This window comes from Carlito syrichta, unplaced genomic scaffold (assembly GCF_000164805.1).
Source record: "Carlito syrichta isolate Samal-C Ts95f unplaced genomic scaffold, Tarsius_syrichta-2.0.1 Scaffold279535, whole genome shotgun sequence".
Taxonomy (NCBI): Eukaryota; Metazoa; Chordata; class Mammalia; order Primates; family Tarsiidae; genus Carlito; species Carlito syrichta.
This window is the reverse complement of record NW_007223631.1, coordinates 563,125-585,616: the sequence shown is the minus strand read 5'-3', so window position 1 is coordinate 585,616 and position 22,492 is coordinate 563,125. Positions and strand designations below refer to the sequence as shown.

At 37.0% G+C, this 22,492-nt stretch overlaps 2 protein-coding genes across 8 annotated transcripts in view; one reads left to right on the top strand and one right to left on the bottom strand.

Moving 5' to 3' along the window:
• The window catches only part of LAMB1 (laminin subunit beta 1), a 77,465-nt gene extending 75,599 nt beyond the window's left edge, over window positions 1–1,866 (top strand). For both annotated transcript variants that reach the window (XM_008052511.2, XM_021709733.1), the window contains 2 exons: window positions 1,257–1,416; window positions 1,568–1,866. In XM_008052511.2, coding sequence (XP_008050702.1) covers window positions 1,257–1,416; window positions 1,568–1,704 — 297 coding nt within the window. In that variant the 3' untranslated portion in view covers window positions 1,705–1,866. The remainder of the gene's footprint in view (window positions 1–1,256; window positions 1,417–1,567) is intronic.
• Window positions 1,867–4,873: 3,007 nt separating this feature from the next.
• Window positions 4,874–22,492, bottom strand: part of DLD (dihydrolipoamide dehydrogenase) — a 38,943-nt gene continuing 21,324 nt past the window's right edge. For all 6 annotated transcript variants that reach the window (XM_008052508.2, XM_021709735.1, XM_021709734.1 and 3 more), the window contains 7 exons: window positions 21,341–21,442; window positions 9,004–9,194; window positions 7,847–8,017; window positions 7,330–7,519; window positions 6,738–6,875; window positions 5,721–5,810; window positions 4,874–5,626 (listed from right to left, as the gene is read on the bottom strand). In XM_008052508.2, the coding sequence (XP_008050699.1) occupies window positions 5,561–5,626; window positions 5,721–5,810; window positions 6,738–6,875; window positions 7,330–7,519; window positions 7,847–8,017; window positions 9,004–9,194; window positions 21,341–21,442 (948 nt within the window). In that variant the 3' untranslated portion in view covers window positions 4,874–5,560. The remainder of the gene's footprint in view (window positions 5,627–5,720; window positions 5,811–6,737; window positions 6,876–7,329; window positions 7,520–7,846; window positions 8,018–9,003; window positions 9,195–21,340; window positions 21,443–22,492) is intronic.

Below are 22,492 nucleotides of genomic sequence, written 5' to 3'. Positions count from 1 at the left end.
GTATAAGTCTTTAAACAGGTATATTGAATTTGTATTTCTGTACTATATTTCAATTAGGAAGATCTTCATGGCATATAGTAAATTACTTGGTCATTTGAGAATACTTTAAAAGCAGAGTGGAAAAAATTTAAAGAATTCATTACAGAGAACAAGTAGTGGAAACCAAATCTTACCTCTCTTAGACTCATTTGAATTAAAGTGCCTTCCAATGAGAAGCACGTGGTAGTTATTTTGCAGAGAAAAATCTAAATAACCATAACCCAAATTTTTAGCTAGAAACCATGTAATAACTGAAACACATGTTCAGTTTCTAAATTTCTGGAGGCAAATGTTCATCTCCAAAGTGAACATTTTAAATTATCAAATGGCTTTATTTCAGTTTATAACTCCTTACTATTGAAAATTTTTCCTGAAAGTTACTGTAGCTTTTAGGCAGTAAGAGTAACTTCCCTACCTGTCTGGGTTGGGGAAGAGAACAAAACAATGAAGTTCACTGCCACAATGTCAGTCTTTTCTGTTGTAGTTGATGTAGTTTCCTGCAGTTATCAGGGTATAAATCTCCCAATGTCTGCAATAGGCATTTTGCATGACATTTTCTTCCAATAAAAAAACAAAAATAAAATCCCTTTACATGAAATTTCCATGGCTGTTATTTGAACGGCTTCTAAAAAAAATAATTTGCAACTGTCTTTCCAAACCCACATCCCATTTCTCTTCTCACTCACTTTTGGCATATGATGCAATCTCACCCTTTCTTCCTAAAGCTTTTGTTAAATCTGTCTTTTCCCTCTGATTTCCTGATAATCAGGTCTTCACAAACTCTAACTTAGTCCATTTCTTCAACATGGGCTTTCTCTGATATCTAACCTACTTCTGGAGGAAAAAAAAAATCTACTTCACTTCTTTATATAGCTCCATGCAGTTATGCTACAACTTTGCTACAGCAAAGTGCTAATCAAGAGAATGAGACCATAGTGCTAGAGACTTACTGCAACTTCAGCTTTTTTTGAATTGCTCTTTAAAGCATGTCAATTTTACATTCAACTCCCCTGTTTGTTTTATGACAGTGTTTTAAATTACTTACCATTAAATAGTTTGATGACACCTGAATACCCTTGGTAATACTTAATCCAGAATGCATGCCATGCAAGTTAAAGATCAATGTGATCTGAGCTTGCTATGATTATATACTGCTCCTGACTGTAATTACTGACACCAACATTATCACCTCTTTCTGTCTAAATGTGGAACTGCAGACTCTGGATGGTGAACTTGACGAAAAGTATAAGAAGGTAGAAAATTTAATTGCCAAAAAAACCGAAGAGTCAGCTGATGCAAGAAGGAAAGCTGAAATGCTCCAGAATGAAGCAAAAACACTTCTAGCTCAAGCAAACAGCAAGCTGCAACTGCTCAAAGGTGGGTCTTTTCACAAATGTTCATGATTTTTTTTTTTTAAATGAATATCTATTCACTTTGTCTTAGGTATTTAAATAGATCATGATAGGCAAAGATAAGATTGGTTTTGATCATCACAGTATAAATTGCTAAGGCTTTTCCTTTTTTTCAGATTTAGAAAGAAAATATGAGGACAATCAAAAGTATTTGGAAGATAAAGCTCAAGAATTAGTGAGACTGGAAGAAGAAGTCCGCTCACTCCTGAAGGATATAAGCCAGAAGGTTGCCGTTTATAGCACATGCTTATAACAAAGGAGAAAAGGCTATAAGTATGATACGGCTGAGGTGACCAAAGTGAAACAGCTGTATTTTAAAAAGTGACTAATGACTTCAAAATAAACTCATTACCTATTTAATGTTTTTAATCACCAAATTTTGTATGGCGTTAAATAAAATACAGTGCTTTTGTATGAATATATATTTAGTATAGTTCTTAAATTCATTGTTACTCTTACTGAATCATGACTCCTTAAACAAAGAATGTTATAGTCACTGTAAAGATGTATTTATTAATAAGTTTACTGCCATTATGAAGACCCTAATTTATATGTTATATCTTAAAACAAGCTGTTATTCATGTTTGACAGGTAAATAACCTCCAAAAATCCACACCTCTCATCCCCCTAATCACCTCCCAGCGGGAATCCTGGTCAAAGTTAATGGAAGGCTATAGCCCATTACTACTTTCACTATTTCAATGGCTGCTTAGTTGTTCCAGTCGCCAAAATTCCTGTAAGTTTTCCTTGCTCTAGGAATGAAAACATAAAGCAATGTTTTAGAAAATCAGGAGGATGAATTCTGTGGCTTCTAAGTATTACCACCTAGGATAGGCCCAGGGTTGCTGAGGGGAAGGTTTCAATGAAATCACGCCAGAGTTTATGGCTACAGCTCCTGCCAATTGAGCAATGCTACTAAAAAGTACAGAATGATGCTCTAATTTCTCAACTTTTATATTGTATTTTATGTAATTTAGCAACTAAAGAGTCTCTGCTACAATTTGTAGGTGAGGCCAGTCATATAACAATCCAAACAGTCATATAAACAATCTACAAGATAATGAAAATCGATGGAATATAATTGCCAAGCTGGTGTCAACTTTATAGCCTAAAAACGTCCAGCCCCTAAATGTTTTTTTCACATGTTCTTAGAGCAAGACTATTCTGTGAACTGCTTAACAACCACCCCCACACAGCCAAACCAGCTGCATTTGAAGCTGGACTTGGCCAAAAGTTATATAAACAGCTATAATTTAAACAATAAGGCAATTTCCCTCTGGCCCAAGACAATTATTTGTCACTTTTACTTAGGTTAAGAATCCTCATAATCCTTATAATCCTAGTTATAGCAAAATGGTCATATCTCATCATCTACTAGAGCAATTTTATTTTTTCTTTAATAGGTATTTTACTTAAAACAATAGAAACTCTCTCATTCCCATTCCTTTTCAGCTAAATAACCAAAGACCTCATTTTTAAATTAATTTTAATAAGCTCAATGAACTAGACAAATAAACCCACCCTTCAAGAAAATATGAGCTGGGCTCGGTGGCTCAGCCTGTAATCCCGCGCCTTGGGAGGCTGAAGTGAGTGGATTGCCTGAGCCCACGGGTTCAAGACCCACCTGGGCAATTTGGTGAGACCTCATCTCTACAATATATCAAAAATTAGCTGGGCATGGTAGCACGTGCCTGTAGTTCCAGCTACTTGGAAGGCTAAGGCGGAAGGATCGCCGGAGCCCAGCCCAGCAGGTCGAGGCTGTGGTGGCCAGGAGCGACCACTGCACTCCAGTCTAGGCAACAGAGTGAGACTCCAACTCAAAAAAAAAAAAATGAAAGAAAGAAAAAATATAAGTGCTTAGTAGGTAACAGTAAGTGAACATTTAAAACCTTAAGTGACCTTATTCTCCACCAAGATATGCCTGCATTCTCATACTGAATGGAAACAAAGTTGGACTTAACTTTTAATTATTTTGTCTCTACAGCTAGGATTTCATATTATATCTCACTATTCCCTAGTTAGAAACTCCTCCCCTGGGAATAGGGGACATGGCTGAGGTTTAAATAAACTAGCAATTCACATAACACTAAGTTTTCAAATTTTTTAAAAATGCAGAGTTCACTTCCAATAATAATAAAGTAGCACATATTAGACCAATCTTCCTGCTGATAAAAACTATAAACTCTGATTAAATTATATATATTTTTTAAATGTCAAGCACTGGAAAGCAATCACAAACAGGCAGAAAGTAGAAAGAAGCTGGCACTTAAAAAAGAATAGCACCAGCTAAACATCCCATTTTTAACACGTTTTCACTTGATGGGAAGATAAAAGTCAAGTTTTGTTGGTGAAGGAATCAGAGAACAGGGTTTGAGGCAACCACAACAACTGGAATGTAAAGGGGAAAATCCCAGAAAAAAGGCACAGAAGTCAGTGGCCTCAAACTCTGCAGAAACTCTGCCCGATCTCTGGCTGATTCTTGAACTACACATGCACAAGAAAGACTTCAGGCAGCACAGGAATGCTAAAACAACTGAGGACATTTCAGCTGCTGCCCCTACAAAGAAGGCAGAGTTTGGAGCTAGTGTGCAGTCAAGTTAACAGCCGACTAACACAAAAATCTATTTTCTTCAAAAGTATGTAGCAGAATCCAGGATCTCTACGATGTCTCACTCATAATGACCATAATAGAATCTATGCTACTTATACCAAATCTGAGAACTACATAATGAATCTGAATGAATCTTAAGTTTAGTTATAATATGCAAACACCTATTTAGCTCTTAGTGTCTCAAGACATGGCCATTTTAAACAATTATCAATACATGCAATTTTTATAACACTCTTTAAAGAAAAAGTCATTTGTCAAGCCAAGGAAATTCACATAGGAAAAGACCCAAGACTCCCTTCTGCTATATTTTTCCAGAAGTATATGCTAAACAGTAAGTGTCTCTAAAACTGATGAAAGGGTAAATGACCTTTCAAATGCCTTTATAGTATATGATATGAAAAAAAGATACATTCAGGCCTATAAAAGCAATAAAGAATAATAAGAATACACAGTACAAGAAGTCATAAAAAAGCTAGGACGAGCCGAGCTGGGTGGTTCAGCCCATAATCCTGTGCTTTGGGAGGCTGAGGTGAGTGGACTGCCTGAGCCCGTGGGTTCGAGACCTGCCCGGGGCAACTTGGCGAGACCTCATCTCTACAATAAATCAAAAAACTAGCCGAGCATAGTGGCATGTGCCTGTAGTTCCAGCTACTTGGAAGGCTGAGACGGAAGGATCGTTGGAGCCGAGCAGGTCGAGGCTGCAGTGGCTAGGAGCAGCCACTGCACTCCAGTCTGGGTGACAAAGTGAGACTCCAACTCAAAAAAAAGAAAGCTAGGACGATCTTGACATTCACTCAGAAAAACCAGTAAATAAATATTTAAGACATGTTTATTTCAAGATCTTCATTCCCCACTGTAATACATTTGAGTTTCCACTTAATATTTGAGTTTGTAGACTGTTAATTTAGGTAACCACTAGCTATCCTTCAGACTTGCAGAGCTCAATGGAACCTCTTAAACACATACATTATACCCTTAAACTGTAAGAATTTAGGGGTTAAATAAAACAAGTGAGAAACCATTTTTTATTTACATCAGTTTATACATATTTGAATCTCACCGGCCTGACTTGTTTCCAATATGAAAACCAAATGAAATTTAACTTGATCACCTTGCTTCAAACATAACTGTTCACATACCATACTCCAACTCCATCCATGTAAAAGTAAACTCGACTTTTCTGTATCAAAAAGCTACGTAACAAATTCAGCGGTGTTGAATCTTTCATAAACAAGAAAATATGGATTGATGAAAATTTCCCAGGAAGCTACTATAAGTAGCTTTTTATCCTGCATATTAATACATTAAAACAAAATATTAAATTTATGTAAAATATAGATATGAGAGTATTCCATTCTGTCCAAACCTATTAAATACCTTCCAAAAGTTTCATAATTCAGTCCTAGAAATTCTTGGAGCTGTGAGCATATCCTGTTCAGAAATGGGACCTCTACAAAAGCTCCCAGGAAATTTCAGAAGACATATATAATCTTCTAGTTTAAAAATTGATTGATTTGCCAAATGATGCAGCCAGGTTTGCTTCTCTAAAAGCTTCTGATAAGGTCTACAAGGGAAAAAAATTTAGAATTAAATCCAAGTATTTGTAAGTCAGAAGAAAATTTAGGCAGTCATTAATTCTGAATGTTGTGAATAATTACCGGATGCGCATGACAGACTCGAGCTATATCTTCACAGGATGCTCCATATTCCAGAGCAAGAGCAGCTTCATTTACCATTTCTCCAGCACCCTTTAAAACAACAAGCCAAGAAGTATTTTGCTTTCACAGCAAAAATAACTGTACACTAACAGGACAGAAATGGTTAAAAAAGCAGGCTTTTAGATCTTAAAATTGCCTTACATCTTTGTTGTTATAGCAGTTGAGGAAAGCCAGGAAAAAGTCCTCCAGTCAGGAAAAGGTGACAGAGAAGACCTTGAGCTCTAGAGCCAGATGGCCCAGATTCATATCTACCACTTACTACCTCAACCACCCACTGGTTCTGGGTGCTTCATTCAGTTTCTTCACCTCAAAAATAATAGCAGCCATCTGTCTCACAAAGCTGTTGTAAAAAATACAATAGTGTATGTATAAAGTGACAGAGTAAGCACTCAAATATGCTATTCTCATTGTTACATCAGAAACAACATTTATCTAGAGCAAGGATATACTTTAGGCTCAGTGAAAAGGAAGGCTTCCCAGACCCATGTGAGCTGAGACCTGGACAATAAGGAGTCAGCCCCTCAAAGGCCCGGAGGCAGAGGGTACCTCAAACCACAGGCCCTAAAATGCAAACAGGCTTGGCTTGTTATGAAAATGAGAGAAGGCCTATGTGGCACAGAATTAATGAGCAAAGGGGGAATGCAGAAAGACATGAGGTCAGAAAGGGAGGGAGGAACAGATACAGTATGTAGCAGTCTGGAGCTGAAAAGCACCACTGGAGGACATGGCCTGCTGAATGTTTTGAAGAGATCATCTTGGCTGCAGTATAGATAGCCGACAAAGGGGAAGACTGTGAAAGTGCTGTTGGTACCCTGCTAGAAATGATGCAGAGAGGCCAAATTCAAAATTTTACTGATAATGAGTAACCTCAGAATTAAAATACCAGGTGGTTCAAAATGAATCAACAGCAATGCTTTCTAGGACTCTTAATGGGATCTCTGGTTTTGCAATACTCACTGGTCCGAGAATATGTGCTCCCAGCACTCTGTCTGTTGATTTCTGCCCGAGAATCTTCACCATGCCATCTGTGTCAGCATTTGTCTTAGCTCTGCTGTTAGCAGCAAATGGGAATTTGCCAACTTTGTACTCAATACCCTGTGATATAGAGAGAGAATCTACATAAGTATTGACAAAGTTCATTCCCATTGGTGAAATCATCTACCATTTGTTCTTAAAATAAATCCCAAGAAGGCAACTATTCATACAGCACATAGAAGGAAAGACCAAAAGGCTGATTAATGAAATATATTTGGGTACAAATGCAAGCAAATATAAATGTCTGTCCATCTGGTTACATTTCAAAGTCAAATATAAAACCTTTAGAATTACTGGTTTTTGAATACAGGCAAAGTCTCCTCACTATTACTACTAATAAATCTAAAAAGTAAATGATCTCTTTATGTTGCTAACCAAGGAAAATATATATGAATTAAACTATGTTTTATAGTTGTCAAATACATTAACACAGTGATAAAATGTTTTTTCTAAACCACGAGTGTCATCAGCTCAATTCACACACTGGCATAATACCACCCACATTCAGGATTACCTCTTCTTTCAACTGCTCTTCTGACTTGCCAACCCAAGCAACTTCAGGGTGTGTGTAAATCACTGATGGCACACAATTGTAGTCAATGTGCACAGCACCACCAGCCATTCCTTCAACACAGATAATGCCTTCATCTTCAGCTTTGTGAGCCAGCATAGGACCAGCAACCACATCACCAATGGCATAGATACTACCACAGAGATCAAAAGAAACACAGTGAACTTCTGAAATCGCAAATACTTATCTTCAGCTACATTATGGTAACAAAAGTCTAAGTTTCCAGTTAGTAAAAGTCACCAAAAAATGTATCAAATGCAACTCTCCAAAAATCTATGAATTCAACTTCCCATTTTTAAGCAACGAAAAATTCGATTATTTTTCATTTTACAACCTGTAAGTTTATTATTCTTCCCCAAAGCCAATACATTTTTAAAGCATAACAAAAGTTTTATTTTTCAAAATAGGGTTTGAAATAAATTTTAGTATTATTGAAAATGAAGATAATTGTTCCACTTACTTTGGAATTTTGGTTTGGAATCTGGTATTGACTGGAATTCTACCTCTGGGATCTAGCTCAATTCCAAGCTCTTCTAGTCCCAAATTCTGAGTAAAAGGTCGTCGACCAATGCAAACCAACAGTACCTCACAAGTGATAACTTCTGCTTTGCCACCAGAAGCAGCTTCAATACTAGACAATGAGCAGTGTATAAATGTTAAATACAAATCTACATAAATTAGTAGACTTAGAAACGCAAGACCAGGCATTTAAGTGTTGATGACATTTTTAACAATATGAATTTATTTGATTATAAACATAAACATATGGGTCAGATGATGAAAACATGTACACATCCAATAGAGGTCTACCATTAAAATCTCACAAAAAAACCACAGTATAACACAGTGATTAATAATATAGATATATCTCAACTGAGCGCAGTGATTCATGCCTATAATTCCGGTACTTTGGGAGGCAAAGGCAGGCAGGAGGATTGCTTGAGCCTAGGAGTTGGAGACCAACCTAAGCAGCATAGTGAGACCTTGTCTCTACAAAAAAATTAGCCAGGCACAGTGTTACACACATGTAATCCCAGTTATTTGGGAGGCTGAGCCAGAAGGATCACCTGAGCCCATTAGGTCAAGGCTGAGGTGAGTCATGATCATTGCCTCTGTACTCTAGCCTGGACGGCTGAGACACCAACTCAAAAAAAATGTATAGGTCTCAGAGTCACAAAATCCAAGTTTAAGTATTGACTGCTACTTACTAGCTATGTGATATTAGGCAAGTTATTTCGTTAAATTATGTAAGTATTTAATAAGTAGATTGCCAGGTACATAATGAGCTATTATTATTGATTCTCAATCTATCTGTCTAAAAATACTGAATTAATTTTACTGAATGTTGGGAATGTAAAATTTTCTGAATGAAGACTATGAAAAGGTATATTACAATCATGAGAACACTGGCTTAATCTTTCTAGTAAGCATCAACTTAATCATGAATTTCAATACACTAATACAATAATGTTATAAACAATACTGAGTTGCATGAAGTAAGAAAATGATCTTAAGTTACAAAAAATTCTATATTTGCTTATCTGATTTTGAAACTTGAGTGTTTTGCTTAAAGAAACACACAGACAAGGATGATCCAAACAAAGATAGCATACTTACGAAACATCAATCTTTCCATCTGACTTCTTGGTAGCACCAGTAACCTTTGTATTCAATTTAAATTTAAACCCCTGTTTTTGAAGAATGCGTTGAAAGTTCTTAGATATCTCCATATCAATTCCAACTCCACCTACGTGACCCAAAAATTCAACTGCTGTCACATCTGCACCAAGTCTTTGCCAAACTGACCCCTGCAAACAATAAAAAACCCAATAATCATAAAAATAAGTTTCCACAGCAAATATTCACTAAATCATCTCAAATTGTTGGAAAATATTTTCTTCTCTTGTTAAAAGGTTCTTTTAGAAGCTCTGGGGTTTAAAATTAACCATGTGGTAAATATGTATAGCTTCATAGATTTAACTTATTCATTCAACATTTGCTGAATACCTACTACATGCAAGGCAACATTTTAGCTTCTAAGCATATATTAGTCAACAAAACAAAAATCCCTGCTCAGGGCCTTATATTCTGGTAGGGGAGGTAGACCAGTAGGTAAAATGTATGTCAGAGGATAGTAAAATGCTACAAGAAAAATAAAACAGGGAAGCAGAAGCGGGACTACTGAAGGGAGAGGGACTGCAATTTTAAACAGCACCAGCAGGGAGGGCCTCATTGGGAGTGACATTTGTACAAAGATTTGAAGGAATGAGGGCATGAACTATATAGTAACTGGGGGAATACTGTTCTAGGCAGTGGAAAACAGCATGTGCAAAGGTCCTGAAAGAAAGGAAGTAGGCTCTTACTGCTTCTTAACATATCTTACTTGCAGAATACTGAACTGGCTTCATATTTTATTTTCTCAACAAAGGAAAACCATTTGCTTGTTCATTCAAATTATAATTTAAACTGAATACTACTTTATCTTACCATTTTAACAGCATAACTTCTAAACAAATATATATGGAATTATACATCACAGGCAAGATTAATCTAATTTTATAGCATTAAACAAAATATAAGAAACTATGAACATATCTTTTGCAAGAATTTACATTAAAATCAACTGGTAATTCAAATGAACCATACAAGTTTACCTTCCCAATTAAATTGGGTTGTGTGCATTCATTTCAAAAATTTCAAAAATTTCTGGTATGAGGGTAGAGTTAACTAAAGGCAACACAGTAACACTAACAATACATATATATATCATACACACACACACACACACACACACACACACACACACACACTCAAAATGGATCACGGACCTAAATGTAAAACCTAACATTATAAAACATCTAGAAAACCTAAGAAAGAATCCTTGTGACCTCAAGTTCAGCAAAGATGTCTTAGATACAACACCAAAAGCACAATCCATAAAAGAAAAATGATACACTGAACTTCAAAATAAAAAAAACTCTTAGAAAGAAATTAAGAACACAAAACAGAAGCCACAGACTAGGAAAAAAAATTTACAAAACTGCTATCTGATAAAGGATTTATATCCAGAATATATAAAGAACTCTGCAATGATAAGAAAACAAACCTAATAAGAAAAGTGGACCAAACATTTTTTGAAGAGACATTTCACCAAGCAATAAATAAAGATGGCAAATAGATACATTTTAAAAATGCTCAGCACTATAAGTTATTAGAGAAATGTGAACTAAATTTAACAACATATTAAGATCATTCACCATGATCAAGTGGGATTCACCCCAGAGATGCAAGGATGGTTTTACATACACAAATCAATAAACATGATGCATCACATGAACAGAACCAAGAACAAAAACAATGTGATTATTTCAACAGATACAAAAAGCATACAATAAAATTCCACATGACAACAAAGTGGGTTTAGACGCACATACCTCAAAATAATAAAGGCCATATATTACAAACTCACAGCCAACAACACACTACTAAATGAGAAAAAATGGAAACCCTTTCTTCTAATGTTTGGAACAAGACAAGGATGCCCACTTTTATTCAACATAATACTGAAAGTCATGCCCAGAACTAGGCAAGAGAAAGAAATAAAGGGCATCCAAACTGGAAAGAAAAAAGTCAAACTAACTTGACAACATGCAGTCAACATGATCTTATTTTTAGAAAAACCTAGACTCCACGAAAAAACCATTAGAACTGATTAATTCAGTTTAGTAAAGTTGTAGGATACAAAATCAACACACAAAAATCAGCAGTGTTCATATATGCCAACAGCAAACAATCTGAAAAAGAAATCAAAAAAGCAATCCCACAAAGTGGCTCACACCTGTAATCCCAGCTATTTGGTGACGCCACATAGGGAGGACTTCTTGAGCCCAGGAGTTCAAGACCAACCTTGACAACATAGTGAGATGTCTCTATAAAAGAATCAAAAAATTAGCTAGATGTGGTGGCACCTGTAGCCCCAGCTATTTGGAGGCTGAGGTGGAAGGATTGCCTAAGCCCAGGAGGTCGAGGCTGTAGTGAGCCGTGATCATGCCACTGCACTCCCACCTGGGTCACAGAGTAAGACCTTGACTAAAAAAAAATAATAATAATAAAAAGCAATCCCATTTATAATATCTATAAAGAATACAAAATAACTAGGAATCAATTTAGCCAAAGATGTGGAAGATCTGTACAAGAAAAACTGTAAGACACTGATAAGCTGATTAGGACACAGAAAGATATCCCAAGCTCATGGATTGGAAGAATTAACATTGTTAAAATAATAGTACTGTCCAAAGCAACTTACATATACAATGCAATCCCTAGCAAAATACCAATAACATTCTTCACAGAAATAGAAATCTTAAGATTTAAATGGAACCACAAAAAGCCCTGAATAGTCAAAGAAATCCTGAGCAAAAAGCTGGTGGTATCCATTAACTTCAAAATTTACTACAAAGCTACAGTAACCAAAAAGCATGGTACTAGCAGAGAATCCAGAATCCAGAATCCACTAGAACAGAGAACACATATCTGAACCCATGCATTTTCCACCCACTCATTTTTGACAAAGACATCAAGAACATACAGTGGGAAAAAAGCAGTCTCATCAATAGTCCTGGAAAAACTGAATAACCATATACAGAAGAATGAAACTAGACCCCTCTCTCTCACTATATACAAAAGTCAAATTAAAATAGATCAAAGACTTGAATCTAAGACCTAAAATTGTGAAACTACTAGAAGAAAACACTGGGGAAATGCTCTAGGACAATGGTCTGGACAAGGAATTTTTTTTTTTTTAAGACCTCAAAAGCACAGGCAATCAAAGTAAAAAGAGACAAATGGTATTATGGCAAGTTAAAAAAACATCTGCACAGTAAAGGAAACAATAAACAGACAACTCACAGAAAAGAGAAAATATCTGCAAACCACCCATCTGACAAGGAATCAATAAATAGAATATGTAAGGAACTCAAACAACTCAATAGCAAAACAAAAACAAAAACAAAATTCTATTTTTAAATGGGCAAAAGATTTAAATAAGCATTTCTCAAAAGAAGATACACAAATGGCCAACAAGCATAGGAAAAAATGCTCAATATTATGGTACTAATCACCAGAGAAATGCAAATCAAAACCACAATGACATATCATCTCAGCTCAGTTACAATAGCTTTTATCAAAATGGCAGGAATAACAGATGATGGCAAGACGTAAAAAAAGGAGAACCCTTGTACACTATTGGGAAGAAGGCAAATTACTACAGCCACTATGGAAAACAGTATGGAGGTTACTAAAAAAACTAAAAATAGAACTACAATATGAACCAGCAATTCCACTACTGGCTATATATACAAAAGAAAGGAAATCAATATATCAAAAAGATATCTATAACTGATGTTTACTGCAGCACTATTCACAATAAGCAACATATGGAATCAACCCAAGTGACCCTCAACAAATGGAGAAAAAAATGTGGTACACATGCAAAATGGAATATTATTCAGCCACAAAAAAGAACAAAATTCTGTCATTTGCAACAATGTAGATGGAACTAGAGAACACTATGTTAAGTGAAATAAGTCAGGTACAGAAAGACAAATATGAATCATATGTTCTCACTAATATGTAGAAGCTAAAAAGAAGAAATACTGAACTAGTGGAGATAGAGAATAGAAGATGGTTATCAGAGGCTGGGAGGTAGAAAGGGAATGAAGAGAGGTTTTAATAGGTACTAATACAAAGTTAGATTAAAGAAGTAAAACTGGTATTCAATAATCAACAGGGTGACTATACTTAGCATTAATCAATTATGTATATACATATCTTTTTTTATTGAGTTGGAGTCTCACTCTGTCACCCAGGCTGGAGTGCAGTGGCACACACGCTCACGACCCCAGAGTCAACCGGCTGGGCTCCAGCCTCAGTCTTCCAAGTAGCTGGAACTACAGGTGCACGCTACCATACCTGGCTAATTTATATTTTTTGTTTTTCATTTTAGAGATGAGGTCTCATGAAGTTGCCCTGGCTGGTCTTGAACCAGCAGGCTCAGGCAATCCTCTCACCTCGGCCTCCCAAAGTGCTGGGATTACAGGCTGAGTCACCGAGCTCAGCCAATTGTACATTTCTAAGTAGCTAGAAGAGCTGAAGGCATCATACTTCTAGACTTCAAACTTTACTATAAGGTTACAATAAGCAAGACAGTATGGTACTGGTACAAAAATAGACACAGAGACTAATAGAACAGGACACAGAATCTGGAAATAAAACCACAGACCTTCAATCAACTCATCTTCGACAAAGCCAACTAAAACAAACATTGGGGAAAAGATACCATTAGCAAAAGTGCTGGGAAAAAACAGGCTAGCCACATGCAGACAAATGAAATTGGACCACTATCTATCACCATATACAAAAATTAACTCAAAATGGATCATGGACTTAAATGTGAAACCTCAAAGCATAAGAATCTTAGAAGAAAACTTAGGGAACACCTTTCTGGAGTAGACAATTAATTCATGGTCCACTCCTCAAGAGCAAATGCAGCAGAAGTTCAAATGGACAGGTGGGACCTTATCAAACTGAAAGTTTTTGCACAGCAAAAGAAACCATCAAGAAATTAAGAGACAGCCCATGGAATGGGAAAAAAGTATTTGCAAGCTATGTATCCAAAAGGGCTAACATCCAGGATCTACAAGGAACTCAAATGAATTGAACAGAAAAAACAACCCCATCAAAAAGTGGGCAAAGGACACGAACAGACACTTCTCAGAGGATGATACATAAGCAGCCAAGAAACACATGAAAAAAATGCTCAGCCTCACTAATCCTGAGAGAAATGCAAATCAAACTACGATGAGATACAACTTCAGACAGGTCAGGATGGCTATCATTAAAAAGTCAGGCCAGGTGCAGTGGCTCAAACCTATAATCCTAGCACTTTGAGAGGCAGAGGCAGGAATACTGCTTGAGGCCAGTAGTTTGAGACCAGCCGAGGCAACATAGCAAGGCCTCATTTCTACAAAAAATAAATAAAACTTAGCTGGGCGTGGTAGTTGCACATGTGTAGTCCCAGTTACTCAGAGGGCTGAGGTGGAAGGATGCCCCAAGTCCAAAAGGTTGAGGCTACGGTTAGCCATGATTGTGCCACTACACTCCAGCCTGGGCAAACAGAGTGAGATCCCTCAACTAAAAAAAAAAAGAAGTCAAAAAACATGTTCACAAGACTGCAGAGAAAAGGGAACACTTATACACTGCTGATGGAAATGTGATCTAGTTCAACTTTTGTAGAAAACAATGTGACATTTTCTCATAGAACTGAAAAAACTGAGCTACCAGAAAATGCAGCAATTCCACTTCTGGGAATATACCCAGAGGAACATAAATCACGCCACCAAAAAGACACCTGCACATATATGTTCACTGCAGCACTATTCATAATAGCAAAAACATGGAACCAACCAAGATGCCCATCGAAACTGGACAGAACAAAGAAAATGTGGTACATACACATGATGGAATACTACACAGTCATAAAGAAGAACAAAATCACCAGGTGCGGTGGCTCACGGCTGTAATCTCAGCACTTTGGGAAGCCAAGGCGAGTGGATTGCCTGAGCCCAGAGGTTTCAGACCAGCCTGGGCAACTTGGCAAGACCTCATCTCTACAATAAATCAAAAAGTTAGCCGGGCATGGTAGCTTGCACCTGTAGCTCCAGGTACTTGAAGGCAGAGGCGGAAGGATTGACTGAGCCTAGCAGGCTGAGGCTGCAGTGGCTGTAAGCATGCTACTGCACTCCAACCTGGGCAACAGGAGTGAGACTCCAATACAAAAAAAAAAAGAAAAAAGAATAAAATCATGATGTCCTTTGCAGCAACATGGATGCAGCTGGAGGCCCTCATTCTAAGTGAACTATCACAGAAACAAAAATCTGAACATTTATGTTCTCATCATAAACACATGATATTTGTTCTCACATAAACAAGTGAACAAAGGTGAGAACAGCTGACACTAGGCACTACTAGTGGGGGGAGAGAGGGAGGAGGGATAAGGGACACACAACCACCCACTGTGTCCCATGTCCATGACCAAGGGGAAAGAGGGTTCACTAGAAGGCCAATCCTTACCTGTACAAAATTTACTTGTGTAGAAATCTTCACATATACTCCACAACTCTAAAATTAAAATTTGAAAAAAACACACACAAAGAAAAACCAGAAGAGATAAGCTGAAAAACAAACAAAAAAGAACAAAAAAATAGCTAGAAGAGAACAAATTCAAATGTCTCAGCATAAAGAAAAGATAAATGTTTGGGGTGACAGATATCCCAATTACCCTGACTTAATTATATGAATGTATCAAATTATCACATGCAACTCAAAAATATGCACATCTATTATGTATCAATTTTTTAAAAACAGAGAAAATACCTACAATGAGATACTATTGCACACCCCTAAGAATGGCTCAATTTTTTTTTTAAATGACAATACCAAGGACCCGTGAGGAAGCAGAGCAACTGAAACTTACATTGCTGATAAGATTGTAAAATCAGTGCAGCCTCTTTGCACTGATTTTGGAACCAGAAATGTTTCAGATTTTGGAAAACAGTGTTACCTGAAATGTTAAACAGTTATCATACAACCCAACAATTACACACACACACACACACACTCTCTCTCTCTCTCTCTCTCTCTCTAAATGAAAACAGATGTGCACATAAAAACCTGTACAAAAATATTCATAGCAGTGTTATTCATAATAGTCCCAAAGTCAAAATGACTCAAATGTCCATCACCGATAAATGGATAAACAAAATGTGCTATATTCATAGAATGAAGAAATGAAGCATAAATATGTGCTACACAGCTTGGATAAACCTAAGAACATATGTTAAATAAAGAGGCCATACACAAAATAATACATATTTTGGCAAATTCACAGACACAGAATATAGATTAGTGGTTTCCAGGGGTTGGGGAAAGGGAGAAATGGAAAATGACTACTAATGGATACCAAGTTTCTTTCTGGGATTACGAAAATGTTCTAGAATTAGACAGTGGTAACAGCAGCACAACTCTGTGAATATACTAAACATCACTGAACTATATACTTTAAATGGATGAACTGTTATGTGAATTATATCTCAAAAAACCTGTTTAAAAAACAAAAGAACCACTCTTCAACCTAAACTGGAAAAGTAAGAAATAACAGAAGTGTGGAAATGATAAGAAGCATCATTGGAATCTATAATTCAAAGTAGGGAATGATGAGCATAGAAAAGTGCCCTACTCTTTGGAAAACTGATTTCCAAATCCTTAGAGACAGGAAAACTCAATGACATCTACCACTTATTTAGAGCTTATTAGGTAGATGCCAGGCACTGCATTAAATGTCTTAAATGTATTACCTTATTAAATCCCAGCAATAATTCTATAAGTTAGTTATTCTTGTCCTCCTTTTTATGACAAACCAACTAGCTCAGAGAGGCTCACTAATTTAACAAGGACATAAAGTTAGTAAGAGGCAGAGCTGAAAATCAAAGTTAAATCTGTCCAATTCCAAAACATACATTCTTTAACATGACACTAAGCTGGAATGGAAGAAAAAGGGCAAGCCATAAAAAATAAAAATACAATCACGTGACCAATCTTTAAGAGAAAATAAAGACATACATATGAGTGAGTTTTTTACTAAGTTTAAATTTTCAAAAAGACATGTAAAAATGAATTGAATACAGTAACAGACACCAAAAAATTGTGTCAAAATGTTTAAAATGACTAAAGCAAAAGTGCTGAGATGGAAAAGACAGAATTGCTGCTTGGAAATATTATTATACTGATGAAAAAAAGAAAGTAAACCTAGTTATTCCTTTTTTCTAGTTTAAATTCACCCCATCGCTACAAAAAGAAAAGGTAATCCCTAAGCTGACTTTTGAAAGCTATTTATTGTAACAACAAATGTTTACTGAACAATAATAATAATAGCTAATGTGTAAGTACTTTTTATATATATCAGCCACTGTGCTAGATGCTAAAGACACGGTACCTAGGACAGCCATCAAGGAGTTTATGATCTAATGAAAAAAAGAGAAGGAACAAATGCAGGTTGAGTATCCCTTATCCAAAATGCTTGGAACCAGAATGTTTCAGATTTTGGAATATTTGCACTAATACTTATCCAATTGAGCATCCCAAATTTGAAAATTCAAAATCCAAAATGCTTCAGTGAACATTTGAGTATCATGTTGACACTCAAAAAGTTTCCAATTTTGGAGCATACTGGATTTTAGAATTTTAGATCTAGGATATTCAACCAGTAATACCAAGAAAGTAAAATAAATACTTTAAGAAACAGATGTCCAGGATGCAATGGAACATGCAGCAAGAGCACCTAAAGGCATCTAGGGTAGTCAGGGAGGAGCTTAAAAGAGTGTAGGGAAGGTCTACAGATAAAGGCAATTAGCAAGGCTTATGCAGGAACTGGTAGTTCGATACATCTAAAACACAGCTTGAGAGGGAAATGGACTAGAAATGAGGCAGAATATGAGCTGGAACCACATTACTGATGTAAACAACATTAAAGAGTTTGAATTTACAGCCCTATTAAAAAGTGGGCAAAAGACATGAATAGAAACTTCTCAAAAGAAGATATATGGGCAGCCAACAGACACATGAAAAAGTGCTCAGCCTCACTCATCATCAGAGAAATAAAAATCAAAACCACATTGAGATACCATCTAACTCCAGTAAGAATGGCTATCATTAATAAAACAAACAACAACATGCTGGCAAGGATGCGGAGAAAAAGAAATGCTTCCACACTGCTGGCAGGAATGCAAACTAGTGCAACCTCTCTGGAAGACAGTATGGCGATTTCTGAAAGAACTAGAAATTGACCTTCCAAATGACCCAACAATTCCCCTATTGGGAATATACCCGGAGGAACTCAAATCATTCTACAAAAAGGATACCTGCACACGCATGTTTGTTCCAATTCTATTCACAATAGAAAAAACATGGAACCAACCATGCTGCCCATCAAAGCTGGACTGGATAAAAAAATGTGGTACATACACACAATGGAATATCATGCAGCCATAAAGAGGGACAAACATATGAACTTCGCAGCAACTTGGATGAATTTAGAGTCAATCATACTCAGTGATCTATCACAGAAACAAAGAACAGAGTACCATATGTTCTCACTCATAAGCGGACCTTGAACAATTATCATAATACTGTAAGAAAGGGATTGGCAGTAGTGGGAAACTGCCAGGGGAAGGGGTTGGGATTGGCAGTTGAGGGAAACTGCTAGGGGAGGGAGGGGTACACCTCATCAACAAGGGTACCTGCATAATCGTTAGTATACCTAATCCTGAAGTGTACCTCACATCTTTAAAATAAAAATAAATTTAAATAAATTTAAAAGAATTTAAGTATAATTTCTCTCTCTTGGGAAAAAAAGAGTTTGAATTTATCCTGATAGCAGCAGTAAGCCACTGAAGGGCTCTAAGCAGAGAAGGGACATGGTTAAATTTATGTTATAGGGGGGGAAAAAAATCATTCCAGCCACTCTGAGTAGGATTAGAAAAATATGAAAGAAGCCAGGAAGACCTCAGGCAAGACATGACGCTGACATGAACTAGTATCTAAGTAGATGAATGAAGTAGATATATTCCAGAGGTATGTATAGAGAGATAGGTTTGATTTTATTTGCTTGGGTGTGGGTAGATAGGATGGGGATAGAAAGGTTATGTATTTACTGAACAGAGTGCCTGTGAGACACACAAGTAGAGATGCTACTAAACATTCAGCTATAAAAGTCCAGAGATAATCTCACTGGGTACAGTGGCTCACACCTATAATCCCAGCACTTTGTGAAGCCAAGGTAGACAGACTGCTTGAGCCCAGGAGTTTGGGACAACTGACTGATGGATGGTACTGGATTGATTGGATTCGATAGACTGGACTATAATGACTAAACTGACTGGACTTACTAAATAAACAAACAAATAAATGTCCAGACACAAAGAGAAAGGATCAGGCTGCAGATATCTGTGAACCCTTGGGTACCTAAGGTGAGAACGAAGAGAATATTCAGCAGAAAGACCAAAAGGTTCTAGGATAAAACCCTAAGGCAGAATCTAGAGTAATGCTAACAATTAAAAGGAAGCCTAAGAAAGGGGAACTTGCACAGAACATGGAGAATTCATCCCAAAGGGCAGACATAAAACTGGCAGAATATGGAATCAGGGAAGCTAAGGAAAGAGTTTCAAAGGCAAGAAAACCAACAATGCTACTGCTTAAAGAAAACAGTCCACTGGATTGGGCAATAAATACATTCATATCCTTGTCGGAACAATTTAATGGTAAAAGCCATGGATGGACTCAGGAGTGAGTAGCAGAAGTTGATGAAATAGAGCATGGACAATTCGTTCAAGAAGCTGGGTTATAAAGGGACAGTGAGAGGAAAATGAGTAACTGAAGGACATGGAACCAAGACAAGGCATGTTTATGTATACATAAGCCAGTGTGCACGAGTGTGAATGCATCTGAGCCTGTGTATGGTATACAGGTGTACACATAGAGGCATATGTATTATAAATCAGAAGAAAGCAGACGAAAGAATTTGAAGTAATAAGTAACAAAAATCAAAAAACCAAGACTCTGAGAAGGCAGAAGGTGATGCGCTACCAAGCACAGGTGAAGGAATTTGTCTTAAGGAAAACAGCACTTATAGGAAGGACCAAAAAAGTTAAGTGTAACAACAGGTAAAAAGCATTTTCAAATCTGGGGCATCAAGTTGAGGGAATTCTCACTTGATGGTTCCTCTTTAATGTGTTATTTAGGAGATGCGGCCATCTGCAGGAAGAGAAAGGCGGTATACCAGCAGAGGTTTGAGAAGAGTGGGAAATGAAACAGCCATTGCAGAGACCAGGACAGTGTACCAGCTAAGGAAAGAATGGTCTGCAAGTGCAGACATTCCTGTCGAGGTTTGTGACCAAGAATTTAAATAGGCACCAATCTGCAGGGAGTGTTTTTCCCCAAGTGCAGCCATAAATAGCCTGGAAACAGCATTTTAAAAGGCAGACTGCTGCCTTCAACCAGGACTAGTGTTTTGACAAGGAGATAAATAAGACAGAATAGTGAGACAAATGACTCAAGGACACCTGTAAAAGACACCTGTAACGAGGGACTGTGGAATCTAAGCTGATTAGGAAAACAGTCAAGACAGGAAAGAGCAGTTAGCAAAAAAAAGTAGATGAGATGTACGGATTCGAAAACCTAGTAAAGTTAAAGTGTACAAAAGCATACTAGAAATAAGTAAAAGAGGCAAGAAAGTTGTGGTTAGAGAATCAAATGTCTGAATTTATTATTTCAGAAGCAGAGCAATTCTTGGTGACAACAAGACGCAGTGGCTCTGAGAAAGGATGCCTGGAATGGAGGGAGAGGGTCACTATGTGGAAAACTGCCAGGTGGACAAGAAGGGAGAACAAGGCAAACAGAAGGTATAAAATAGTGTGGTGCTCAGAAAACTGCAAGTAGCTTGACCTTTCTAAACCTTAGTTAAGAGGTATTGAGGATGGAGAAGGAAAGAACTAGGCCATTTATATCATGGTAAAGAGTAGAGTCTTTATCTGGAATGCAATTCGCTCAGAATAAGAGTTGTCTTCAAACATCTGAATGGCTATCAGACAGAAAAATAATTAGACCAGTTCTAGGAAACAGGAGGGTGAAAGCTACAGGGAAGCAGACTAAAATAAAGGAGAATGTTCTAATGACTAATGATTATATAAATAGGTTGTCTGGAGAAAAAATGTAAACTTCATTGCTAGAAGTGTTGATGCAAAACTCAATACCAATTGGCCTACACTGTCATACAAAGAATCAAACAGGGAATCTTTAAATCCCTCCCATCTCCAAGGAGGTAATAAGTAACATCACTTACCAATTCTACACCTATTACTCCTGCACCAATAACAACCATCTTTTCTGGAACTTTTTTTAAAGATAAAGCACCTGTGGATGACACTATTGTGTCTTCATCAATCTGTAATAAGAAAAACAAAAGATACCACCAAAATTATTTGGAAACACTCAGTTTAGTTGACTTTGTATATTCATGGGTTCTGAATTTCCAGGTTCAACCAACCATGGATTGAAAACATTCAGAAAAAAATAATTGGACCAGGCGTGGTGGCTCAGACTGTAACCCCAGCACTTTGGGAGGGTGAGGCGAGAGGACTGCCTGAACCCAGGGGTTCGAGTCCAGTCTGGGCAACTTGGCGAGACCTCATCTCTACAATAAATCAAAAAATCAGCCGGGCGTGGTAGCGCATGCCTATAATTCCGGCCACTCAGAAGGCTGAGACAGAAGGATCGCCAGAGCCCAGCAGGTAGATGTTGCGGTGGCTGGGAGCGGCCACCGCACTCCAGTCTGGGCGACAGAGTGAGACTCCAACTCAAAAAAAAAATAAGCTGGGTGTGGTAGTGCATGCCTGTGGTTCCAGCTACTTGGAAGGCTGAGGCGGAAGGAAAGCCTAGCCCAGCAGGTCGAGGCTGCAGTGAATGTGCACTGCACTCCAGTCTGGGCGACAGAGTGAGACTATCACTCAAAGAAAAAAAAAATTGATAGTTCTATCTGTATTGAACATAAACAGACTTTTTTCCCTTGTCATTAGTCCCTAAACAATATAGTATTAACAACTATTTACATAGCATTTACACTGTATTATGCATTGTAAGTAATCTAGAGATAATTTAAAGTATACAGGAGCAAGTACATATATTATATGCAAACACTGTATCATTTTATTTAAGGGACTTGAGCATCAATGGATTTTGGTATCCAAGGAGGGTCCTGGAACCAATCCTCCACAGATACAAAGGGACAAATTTATTTATAAACTGTGATCTCATTCAGTAGAATCACTAAAAATACTACATCATTTATTTGTTTTCAGGTATCTATAGCTTCTATCCATATATCCGATTTCATCAACTCCCATTAAAAATACTGGTTTTAAATTTTATCATTCAATATTCCAAAACAAAATGATCAATTTTAACTTCATACTGATTCTTAATATAAAGTGCTTTA